Source organism: Tympanuchus pallidicinctus, unplaced genomic scaffold (assembly GCF_026119805.1).
Source record: "Tympanuchus pallidicinctus isolate F22 unplaced genomic scaffold, pur_lepc_1.0 scaffold2, whole genome shotgun sequence".
Taxonomy (NCBI): domain Eukaryota; kingdom Metazoa; phylum Chordata; class Aves; order Galliformes; family Phasianidae; genus Tympanuchus; species Tympanuchus pallidicinctus.
Window position 1 is genome coordinate 36,309,865 of NW_026294721.1, and position 12,562 is coordinate 36,322,426.

Sequence of the window (12,562 nt, forward strand, 5' to 3'; positions counted from 1 at the left end):
AGACGGGCTAGTCGGCGCCGCGCTATCAGGATGAGGCGAAGTATCAGTAAAGTCGGAATATTTTATTTAACAATGAAGCATCTGAGGCATCGAGTAACAAAATACCGGCCCTGCACAGAGTCTGAATTTTAAAAAACCATTTCTACCACATAAAGAGGAGCTTTGGACTGAGATCACGTTACCTTCAAAAGTTGTTAGAAAAAGAACAGCCAACCACCAAACCTTGCCAGAGGAAATCAATATGCTGAATTGTGAAACAGCAGCTGTGGGGAAGCGTGTGGACGTACCTGTGAGCTGCACTCACCCTCACCTGCTCCTCCTCAGCTCCTGCCTGGGATCAGCATCACTAGAGAGGATCTGGATCTCAGGCAATCCCCCACCACTCTACCTGATTCACCACACTCTGAAAGATCCTGTTCCCACCTCGCTGCTGCAAGGAGCAGAATACTACATTGTATCTGTTCATTTCTTCTTGCAAATTCAGTTCAAAGGATTTTCAGCATGTATTCATAAACCTGTTAAAATATCAGTAATTTGTATCACTATACCCTCTTAATGCATCAATGCAAAAAAAAAAAAAAGAAAAAAAAGTTTGATAGTTCTTAACTTTCAGATGTTTAAGATGAAGACAACAATGTTTTGGTGATGAGTTAATAAAATTTCCTATGACTAAATTCCAGAGAAGCTGTACATAAAGTTATTTAGTGCTAAAAATCTACAATACATTTTTCAAGTATGAGATACTGAAATATTATTGCCAATAAATAGTTGTGCTGTAGTCGAAGCCACGGTTCCTTTGTTGCATCATTCACATCTCAACATATTGGGATTGAGTTTCTCGCTGAGTTTATGTATTAAAATCGCTAATTCTTCTGTCGCCTGGGACTTGTCCTCCAAAAGTTCATAGCGAAGACTGGAGATATCTTGTTTGATTTCTTTTAATTCACCTGTATTAACCATGGAAAGAAATACTATTAGCAAAGTCTGTTAAACGTTTATTAAATAACAAGTCACATTAGTGCCTATTTCAGATGATCCCCTGATCATTCAGAACATTCATGAGAGCTGGGGAAGGGGGCAGAAGACTTTATCTCTTCCTCATTCTCTATAAGATGCGTGTGTGTCCACCCCTGGACAGAACCAAATGTGTTTTAAGAATCCAACAAACTCCAGTGTTGTGCGTCACACATACACAGAACATCAAAGACTCAAAAAACCCTCCACATAGGTTAATGAATTAATCAAGGCAACATTGCTAAACAGCTGGTAAATGTTAGTACCCCCTTGGAGAGAGAAAAGGCAAAAGAGATTTGTTTCTGAAGTGATATGCCAAGGTCACACAGGGAAAATGTGGTAGAGCTGGCAACAAAACTCACAGCTTCTGAGTCTCTCTCCTCTTCCTTACCAACATCCTTTGAATCAGAAAGAGTCAGCCAATTTAAAATTGGTACAGTTTGACACAAGGACAACAGCAACATTTAAATGGAAACAATAGGCAAGGTCAGCCTTGTAACAAGATACATCACATTTCCCAGTATAAGATACCCAGATCAAGAGTATAAGCTTTTAAAAATACTCAAATACTACTTCTGCAAGTATAAGGCATTTTAATTCTTGCACAGAACCCACTGCAGGAAATCAGCTGTCACATACGAAAAATATGAAAGAATACCTATATTATCTAACGATCGATGCAGACAGGTTCAGGGGCTCGCCACCTTGTCCAAAGTGGACACCAGGAAGATTGGTGATAAGCAAGAACTGTGAAGTACATGAATCATGATTCCTCTGCACTTACCTAAACACATGTTGCAAATACCCAAACAGGTATCAGGGAATTGGAAAGACCTGTACACAACCCACAGTGGGGAGGTGGGGTTCTGTGCCTGGAGCATGCACCTCTCACTGCAATTAGAGATGTTCCTAAGAGCCCACCAGTCCTGATGTGGACACAGTGCTCAGGTGCATCATCCCTGAAATGACCTCTGGTTGTACACTAGAACAGTGGCTACAGTTCTCACCTTTTTTTCACCATACAGTTAACTAGGCTGGTTTTTGTTTGTTTGTTTGTTTTAAATGATATGCAACTTTGCAGATTAGTATTCCACACAGATTTATCAAAGAAGGGAATACAAGTGGTTCATGCTGTTGAGTGCAAACTGTGTGTTCAACTGAATGAAACAGAAAGACACCCTGCAGCTCTGAGTAGGACTCCGAAAGCATCAGTACAGTTAGTGGCTTCCTCACAAACTTCCTCTGTGACTGCGGGTGCATCATGTCTGCATCCCAACTCTCCTTCTGTAAATGGGGCCCATAAACTTTCTCAGTTCCTCTTTTTTGGTCCTACTTGTGCAGTTTTATTGTGCATACTTCCATTGCTACCTGACTTCAATGCACATGAAGTAGAAATAAACTCATTTTAATTGAAGGCCCCATGCACCACTGTAATACCAATTTCTAATAAATGTGACAAAAATTCTCTCTGAAATGTGAAAAAGTACAGCCTCTTACCTTCATTTACTTCATCATTTTCTTTGTCCACTTGTGCTTTCAGAACGTAACGTTTTATCAGTCTTTTCATTATTTGCTGTCAGATTAAAACAGTGACATGGTTAGCACATATAGTAAAACTTTATTTGCTTCTTCTTACAAGGACAGAAAATATATAAGCAAGTGAAAGAGCAGCCCCAGATCAAGTAGTTGCCTCATATGGGCTTTTTTTGGTGGCATGCAGGGATTCATCATTACAACAAAGCATCTCTCTCACCCAATTACCTCTTAATTTACAGAACACTGCTGCTGTTAGGAGAGAATAGGACAACAGGGAAATATAGAATGTTATTTTGTTTCTTTTTATACAGCTAGCAGGTGTAGACAAGAAAGGTTGGCTTCCTGTCACCAATTAGCTTTGTGAGAAGTCGTCAGACGCACCATCAGGATTTAGAGGCATACACACACCCAATCTCAAGATTTATTACCCCCATCAAAATTAAGACAAAATTGTATTAGTTAAGGACGTTGTGTTTTCTCTCCAATGCTTTGATGCCATGACTTCAAAATGCCTTTGGCACTTATGCAGCCACCTGTATAATGACAGTTATTAACACAACACAGAACTATTACCTAAGCAAAGCCCCTAAAGACACAAAGCTATACCTAGAAAATGCTGCTCAGTCTGGTACGGTTATGCTGATAAGGAGCCCACTCTGTGTAATAAACCAAGAAAGAATGCTGCAGCTTAGCTGAGTATTAGCTGTGTCTGTCCTTTTTTGGCATAGGCTTTGGTGTCTTTATCCTGCAGTTTCTATGGAACAGGCTGCCTAGAGAGGCTGTAGTATCACCATCTCCGGAGCTCTTCAAACTTGCACCTGCCAGACCCCAGGCCATCCTCACCTAAGTTAAGCAGGAGGTTGGACCAGACTACCCACGTGAGACCCTTTCAACCTCAGTATTCTATGATTCTATAAAAACATCAAAAGGTGTTTGAAAGTAATTACTCATAAGGCTGTGGCAACACGTATAAAAACCACAGGCTCAGACATTTTAACTATAGAAACAACAACGTTTAGCTTCAGGTATTATTGTTGTTTAGTGCTCAAAGTGTTGACCAATGTCAGTTCTGTTTCACAATTTCGTATTTGGAACTGTTACACTAGGACCATCATTAATCTCACTTTTCTAAGAGTTTTCTAAGAGATTCCCATGCTGTCCCTCGCTTGTTACCTTGTTTTGCCATTTTCTTCAACTACTGCTGGAGAGCTAAGAATAAGGAAAACACAGCAAAAACATTTTGTGCCACCGCTACCATAATACTTCCACTATTCAAGTGCATAAGAAGATACTGGGCAGGCAGCAGTGGGTTCAACTCATTAATAAGGGGACAAAATTTCCATTTTACTTGTTATGCACGTAGCCTTCCTACAAGGCTTTTCAAGACAAAGTGTAAGCACAGCCTTTAAGCTTTAATCTTTTATTATTTTATCACCTTTCTATCAGTCAGCATCATTACATACTGAAATATATTCCATTTGAAAGACAGTACCTTCTTTAGCTTATTTCTGTTCCTTTTCCTTACTTACTTCTCTTCCTTTTCCTCCTCTTTTCTCGTTTCTCTCTACCTCACAAGCATCCTCTACCCACTATCCCCAGGGACAAAGGGTTTTTTTTGCCCTTTAAACATCACTATTGATTCTGTACATCAAAGTGATTGGCAGTGAAATAACGTTGATGCTGTCAGGCTGTTAAAGCTTGTAATGAATTTCTAGTATAATGAATTCCTAACTTCTGAGGCTCCGCACATATAGAGTATTGCAATTCAACATGTTACCTCATGTCACCTGCACTAAAGTAATCTTCACGCAAACTGTCAGCAAAGCAAATGCAAGATAATGTAATTTTGCACTAAGCCCTTTCTGATGCAGACCAAACTATCAAATTATTCAAATTTGCTGCAGACAACTATGTACATAAGTATCTGTCAGAACTGATGCCAGAAGCCTGGTGTCTAAGCACAAGTAATTTAGGCATTAAGCAGCTACAAAAATAGGTCTACTCTTTGATAAACTCAGCTCACATGTGAGGATTCGTCTGTAATAGCAATACATATCTACTTTCTAAAACATAGTGTTATCAAAATTAATGCAACTTGCCTTACAGAATTTGTACAGGTGGATTACGTAGCTTTCACATTTTCACTACAGGAACAAAAGCTCCTATATACTCTTATTTCTGAACAGAAAAGAAGTCATGAAGGTAATATCTGACAGGCTCCTCTTAACAGAGAGGAAAATTCTCGTCTGTAGGAGTTTCAAATGTCACAGCACAAGAAGAAAGGAAGGAAAAAGGATGCTAACTTCGTCAGCCCACTGAGCTTTCACATCTCTAGAAATCAGTTTTCAAAGTGTGCTCCTTGGATTTTCAGAACTGGGATATCAAGGCAGCAACTAAGTTTTATTTGGGTTCGCTTCTTTAAATGCTTCCAAAAATCAGGCCTGAACAAGAGCAGCCTTTTTTTTTCTCAGTAGCATCCCAGAGTTTGTTTTCTACAGGAGGTTTTGTTCATCTGGAGAAGGCAATGTGTTCCTGAGAAAAGATTCTGCTAGTACATTCACACACTTCTATCGCTCAGAACAGGGACCAGGGATGTACTTACCTGATAGCGTGTCGGCTGATTGAGAATGCTGTTAAAACTGTGCGATTCAAAAACTCGGGAGTTCGACTGAGTGAAAAGGTTTAACTAGGAAGCAATAAGAAGAAGTTCACACATGATAGAATTCACATTCAGAAATCAGTTCGTTTTTTTTTCCCCCTCTGGATGTCTCCATAGTCACTAAATCAGAATAGTATTTCCAAAAAAACACCAAGATAGGCCTGATTTTTATTTATTTGAAAAGCTGATTATTTTAGCCATGTGAAAAGTGCACTTTTCACTGCACAGCTCCAGAACAGTTGCGCTCACACAGCTGAGGAGATGAGTTACACCTTGGTGGTGGGGATAAGTGGCCACAAGGAGAGGGTTTAACAGAGCTGCTGCACTTCTGCACTCGTAGGCATATATTTAATTACAAATGCATGCTCAAAGCCATTCCTTTTAAGTAAAAAGTGTTTTGCTTAAGTACAGTTTTCAGGAATCGCAATACAGTTGGAAATATTGCTCTGGATCAGCAGATTCCACCATAAATTTATTAGGTCCCAAATAATTCACCATCTTTGTACTAGCAGGCCAGAAACAGAAGGGAAAAGAGCTACTTTGGACAAGATGCTTTTTGACTTAGGCCAAAGGTTTGCTACTACCAAATCAGAGACCCACTTCCCTCAGATATACCTAGTGTGAGTGAAGTAAAGGCATAGCCTCCTCATGTGAATCAGTCATTAGTTCACAGTTGTTTTCAGTTAGTCACTAAATTGATGATGGCTGACCTCTCTGGTGAGCAAAGGGAGCTAACTGAAGTCAGCCTGCATCTATGTACTCGGTTGGATGCTTTCTGTAACTGACACATGTATTGCACCTCTACACACAGCCTGTCACTTCAGCTGGTCCCCAGGTAGGGGATTTCTGCCTACTCCAGGCTGCTGCTTTCCTGCAGGCAATCAGACATACTTTTGGCTATGGATTAGGCCACAGTCTATCTTTGTGCACTGTGCAGAAGAGTGCGCCTGCTCAGCCTGACTCAGACGAGGCTCTGGGCTGCTTTTCCCACAGAAAAATAATTTGGTTTGTAGTTAAAAAATGAACAAATAAAAACCTAGCTCCACCTGATCTGCCACCAGAGACCCAGACAGAACTTTTGTTCTTTACTGAGTAACATTCTAAGTTGCTGCTGCACTATCTGTAAGCACTAAATGCTTTGTTCTGAAAGTGTATCTTAATAAAAAGTGAGTAGTTAATACCAGAATAGTGCTTTTAGCTAAATTGTTTGAACCTGACATTTTAAAAACATTTATCTTCTTTCACTGCCTACAGAAAATTAGAGAAAATATTTTCTTTGCATAAAAATCAGTAGCAGAAACAGCTCAAAACATCCTAGGCTCTAGAAAAAACTTACAGGAAAGATAACTGGACTTGCCATTTCTGGGAATTTACAGTAAAACAAATAATTTTTTTTTTTTCAGTCTTTGTAATATACAAGACCTAATTAAAAAAAAAAAAAAAGAAAAAAAAAAGAGGAGGTTGAGAAAAGGGCCATGTGCTTCTTCTTTCACCTGTTAGTGCCCCAGTTGCCATATCAAGAAAACAGAGAAATTGTTACCTAATCCTCATAAGAACGAGGTGACGCTGCACTAATTAATTTTTGTAAGGAACATTTTGATACCCAAATTGAGAATGTTGTGCAAATGCTAAAGATTATGACCACCAATCTTCCCCCCTCTTTTATGTTGTCTTTTGTTGCGAACACACTTTTGACAGTAGGAAGTAAGGCATCATACTGGCCACATTTTTCCCTTACCTGCCTAATAAAACAAAAACCTCTCTCCATACCCTCAGTTGTTGTTGTGATTTTCTTTTTCTTTTTAATCGTCAACTAGAAGTCTTTCTAGTTGAGGCTGAAAGCATTCAGTATTTAGGTCACTGCTTGTGGGAATTATCTGCATCTTTGAACAGTCAGTTATTTTTGTTTTACCTGTGTTTTTCCAGTCATTGGACCTTGTTGTCTTCATAAAATTTATTGCTATTATTTGCCTAAATGTACTGCATAAAACCAATCTGAGTTATAGATCTGTAAATACAAGTAGTTGATTTATTACTGTACTTTCATCGGACGTACAGATTATACCCTAACATTTAAACAAAAGTAAACTGCTGGAATGGAAACTATTCTTTAAAACAACAAAAAATTTCAGTACCTACCCTCGATTTGGAATTGCCCATTCCCATTTCAATGTCCTTCTGTAGCCGTCTCCTCCTACACTTAGAAAAGTTAATGATCCTCATGATGAAATAGAAAAATGATTTAGGGCTTGGTACAAGACTAAATGGTGGAGGTAATGTTTTTCCATCATCAAAATATGATAACCAAAGTTTAGAACGAGCAAACTTCCACTCCACATCACTGTCGTCCTGTTTTAAGGCATAAAAACAGATATATACTTCATTTCTAGAAATGTAAAAACTTCCTCCAAAAGAAATAACTACCCTTTCTGTTTTTATATAAATATTATTTGTTTGCTATAAAGGCTGCAAAACAGTTGTGCAAAAATGTGATTATTCTATCAAGACTATTTTAAACAAATTTCAGCTGTCACTTTATGTCAACATCTCATTGTCAGTACTTAGTTCAAGCACGTGAACAATTTAAACAAATGCTATTTTTGCACCACGTGAAGGCTAACATATAAACTTGTTATTTAAAGTGGAAGTTTTTTTTTAATTTGGTCGGTCACATGAACATGGTACTCAAAAAAGTGATGAAGTACTCACTGGCTTCCAAGCAGACATGGATTAAAGCATTAGTATTCACAGCTTTTTACATAACCATGAGAAGTAACTGATTTATAAAGGAATACATGAAACAGAAGCTTCGCTGTCATGAAGAAATCACATTACAAACTGACAAATTGTACTGAAAGGCTTAATTGGGTTAATTTCAAGGGCAAAAAGTTGCTTTAACATAAGTAGCTTTCTCCTGCTGAAGTTCCTGACCCCCAAAATCAGTGAAGTATCATAACCAACTGTACACCATACCCTGTAACCTGCTGTGTGTGTGTGTGTTGGGGTGTGTGCAGTTTGTAACTTGTGTCTGATTTATAAAAGCAGTTATCTTCCCCAGTTTGAGTTTTCCCAAATTTTTAGCATTCAGTTCCAATAAACACCCTGATTATCTTCAATTTTCAAGATACTTTGTCACCCTTATGCAATTCAAATAAAATATCTCTCTTTAATCAGCAGTGCAGCCAAGAACCCTGCGTGACATTCAAACATTCATTTGACCACGCCATTTGCCAGATTTGGAGAAATCTGCATCAGTGTTTTCAGGGCATATGGCAAAGCGCAGGAAACCTACAATCAAGTTCTAATATTGTACTTAAAGCAGAAAAAAACCCCAACACGTTACAATCAAATCTTTTAAACACTGCAAAGTGCAACTCAGTCCTAAGTCCTGAAGATAAACACCTATATCATACTCCAAGTACAGATGCAAATAAATGTAATAAAGTGCGCACAGCAGTAGAGTGAGGACCAAAGTGTCTAACTCCTGCACAGTTAGCTAAAAAGCTTAACAAGTGGAACTGAAAGCCAGGTTTCCATTAAAGAACACATTAAAATACATTTAAACCATATCTGAGTGGTCCATCAAAGATTGAAGTGTGCTACATAAAGAAAACATGCAGCATGCACTCTAATGAAGCTAGGAATGTAGCCACATCTAAGATCTTAAGCCCAGTAGCTTTGTTTTCTGTTTCGCAGCAGTCTTCATTTGAACATAACTTCAGATTTTAAGATTTCTGGATGAATAGCGTCTCATCAGATGCATACATCTGCCTTAAGATGTAATACAGACTCTGTAAGATTTTGCAGAGATTTTCTGTTAGTTGTAGGACACGGTATTTTTTGTGATCTCCTTTACAGAGAATCAATACCTTGATTTACTTCTGCACGTCTAGGTGCAATCATTAAAATAATTCTTAATAACGTTGCCCTGTTTCAACATAGCACTACATCCAAACAGTTTTTAAACACATCCAGGGATGGTGACTCAACCTCCTCCCTGGGGAGCCTATTCCAGTGCTTAACAACCCTTTCTGTAAAGCAGTTTTTCCTGATATCCAACCTAAACTTGCCGTTGCACAACTTGAGGTCATTTCCCCTCGTCCTGTCACCTGTCACCAGTGAGAAGAGACCAACCCCTCTCTTGCTGTAAGCACCTTTCAGATATTGCAACTCAGGGACGTGATTTAGGGAAGTAAGAGTGAGGGTAGTATGGCTAGGTTGTGACTCAATGATCTTTAAGGTGTTTTCCAACCTGAGCAATTCTATGATTCTTTGATTCTATGACAGCAAAAGAGAACCATTTGAGAACAGAGTCCTACCTCGATTTCTTGATATGAACTGTTGATCATAGCAATCAGCATGTTGAGCAGAACTACCACCATCGTGACATTGTATATGCCATAGAGAACATATCCAATGTTCTCAATGAATTTATGATCATATTTCAGGACAACAGAGGTTACTTCAGACAAGCCAAATATTGACCAAAATAAGGTTTTGAAACTTTCTTCAACTCTGAGGAAGTGAGAGAAAATAAATAAATAAATAAATAAATAAGGAAGCCATTATTACTAACTACACCAGCAAATACATAATCTGTGCTTACAGCAAGTGATAAAAAAATCTCAAGCAATTGGTTCATGAATCAGCTTTGTAGAGAGATGATTAAAGCAAAGATATAAGGAAGCATTTTTCGTGGCATGCTCAGTTTCCCCACTGTGCTGCAACTATATATTGTAGATAACATAGGTGCAACACCAGTAAAGCATGCAAAAGAATGGTCCAGGAATTATAAAGCTATCATATTTTCAGGTTTCGAGATAAAGGATATTCTCATTATTTTCCGGTCTAATTCTGCAGGGGGCAGACCTTCCCTACTCTAACAGTGGGGCTGATGGGAAGAAAACTACTGCACTTCTTTTGACAGCTTCTGATTAAGCCTAATATGAGGAATGGCACATTCAAAAACAGGTAGCACAAAGTTCAGCAACAAAACTCAGAATCCAAACAGATTTTAATGGGATTTGTTCAAGACTGCTATTGAAATCAGTGGAAATCTGGCACTCAGTAGGATGCAGACACCTAAATACTCAAGGCTCTGGGTCTAGGACACAGTGCCTCTATACTCCTGTCTTAGTCAGGGCAACTCCTGTGCTGCCAAGGCTCTGGTACAGCTGCCAGACACCTCTGCAGACCTTCAGGGAGTCTGAGAGCAGATTACTGTGACTCGGCATCACGAAACCTTCTGAATCGTGTTGGAAAATGACTGTTGTGCTTGGCCCACAGGTCAGATGTTTAGCCCTTGCTTCTATCAGATAGGTCAGACAGATCTGCTGCTGGCATCGAAGGACAGACAACTGAGTTCGGCTTTCCATCGGTGTAATTTTGCTGCAGGTTGACTTGTCACACCATGTGGATGCAGCTCACTGCAATACACAGTCCACCTCCCTGAGAACTAGACTAACAAACGCAAGCTAAGAGACACAGATATTCATTAAAATGTTGACCCTCCCTTTAAAATGTGCCTTTTATTGTACTGTACAGAAGTTATTGGAAATGACTTCTTACTCTGGGTCACTAGAAAGCAAACTGACTGCTGTGTCCCAGGCAGCATAACAAAAATAAGCCAGTACGCATATATTGAGTTACCTGTTTAACACTGCTAAATAATTTTATATAAAAATAATATATGAACGGGTATATTGTTTAGTAGAATCACATTGCTGTTAAAACAATTAACTATGCTAATAAGCATTCAAATATTAAGCATATTAGACATCTGATACAATGATATTTTTGTTGCAGTATTTCATAACTTACTTATCCAAAGAAAAGACAATGAGCTAGAGGAAAAGACATATTCAGTTTAAGAAAAAGTCATGGAATTGGCCACAGAAAAATATGGAAGCGAGGTCATGTCTCCTACAGGAAGATGGAAGGAAAGGAAGACTTCTAAATCTCACCATCCTGTGCAACTACCTCCAGTTTGAAATGCCCTTAATAATTATCACTTCCTGCACTATTTTGTTTCAGGAAGTAAAATGAATAAAGAAAAGAAAAAATGGAAGCTTCAGAGATCATGGCAAACCATTACATTGTGTGAAAACAGGTTTAACTGCCATCGCTCTGTATTCATCCAACTAAAACAAAAGAAGTTAGCACATACACTGTAAGTCTGATCTGAAAGAATCCAGTGCAGCTCATGAATTGTTCAGTACAGAACTAAGAAAGAAATATGCCATCTACATAACCTCTAAGTCCCTATCTTGAAAAACAGAAGTGTTGTTTGGAGACCTGTTACTGACACCTAGGCTCAATCTCTCAGTTTACCATATTAACTTGTTGTTCACAAGCCTGTTTGATTATCACAAGATACAGGTAAAATTATTTTATAGTGAAACAACAGTTTCCGATATACAAGTAGGAAAGAATTGGTTCTTTGTATTCCTTTTCTAAGGTTTTATCTTAACACTAGGAAGAGGGTATGTAGTTTGACAGACTGTTACCATAGTGGAAAACTGAGTTTCATAGCTGCTTTTTACTTAAACATAACTTCATACTTACGTTGTAAAGGCTGGGTTTAGCTTAGCTCCAAGATAGTAGGAATACAGTATGAACATTCCAATCATAAATGCAAGAAATACCATAATAAAAAGGACCATAAACTTGAAGATGTCTTTAACAGTCCTTCCAAGAGAAATCTGCAAGGGTCCAAAACTCTCATTCGCAGGCAGGATATACGCAATCCGAGAAAAGCTAAGAACAACAGCAATTGCATAAAGGCCTTCAGATATTATCTGAGGATCAGATGGAAGCCATTTATCTCTAGCTGGAAGATACAAAATAGAGGGGTAAATATGAAGTGTTACTCATTTATCACTGTGGTTAAAAATAAATCTTGATAAGACTTGCCATGAACATGTCTGAATTTAGTTAAAGCAAATATTTGGAGAGTCTATTCCTATTTCCTGCAAGTCACAAATGATGGATGTAAATTACCTTACTTTTTGCTAGAAGAAAAATTATACTTGGAAAAAAAAAAAAAAAAAGGCATCATCTTCTACAATTTGTACTTCAGCCTGAACTACATAACAATAAGCAATTCTAAGTGCTTTTCTTAGCATGATTACAATATTAGCTATATTAGTAAACACTATGCCAGAAATTTATCCATATTTTAAGTTACGTTAATGAAAAGTGAACAGTGATGGCTGATGAGTAATTACCACTTACTAACCACCAAAATTTTGCCATGCTAAAAATCTAGGATATAACCTAGTTCCTTCTGAGGTCATGGAGAATTTTGCCATTGACCTCAGTGGAAAGAGGACAATGATTTTTTACCCATAATAT

At 38.2% G+C, this 12,562-nt stretch overlaps 1 protein-coding gene across 3 annotated transcripts in view; it reads right to left on the reverse strand.

Annotated features, from left to right (window-relative positions):
• Window positions 1-47: 47 nt before the first annotated feature.
• The window catches only part of TRPC3 (transient receptor potential cation channel subfamily C member 3), a 39,615-nt gene continuing 27,100 nt past the window's right edge, over window positions 48-12,562 (reverse strand). For 2 of the 3 annotated variants that reach the window (XM_052682304.1, XM_052682303.1), the window contains exons 7-12: window positions 11,774-12,038; window positions 9,529-9,724; window positions 7,349-7,558; window positions 5,153-5,236; window positions 2,512-2,587; window positions 48-947 (exon numbers count right to left, since the gene is read on the reverse strand). In XM_052682304.1, the coding sequence (XP_052538264.1) occupies window positions 805-947; window positions 2,512-2,587; window positions 5,153-5,236; window positions 7,349-7,558; window positions 9,529-9,724; window positions 11,774-12,038 (974 nt within the window). In that variant the 3' untranslated portion in view covers window positions 48-804. Of the gene's footprint in view, window positions 948-1,376; window positions 1,413-2,511; window positions 2,588-5,152; window positions 5,237-7,348; window positions 7,559-9,528; window positions 9,725-11,773; window positions 12,039-12,562 lie in introns of all 3 variants that reach the window. The other variant, XM_052682305.1, reaches the window with a different exon arrangement.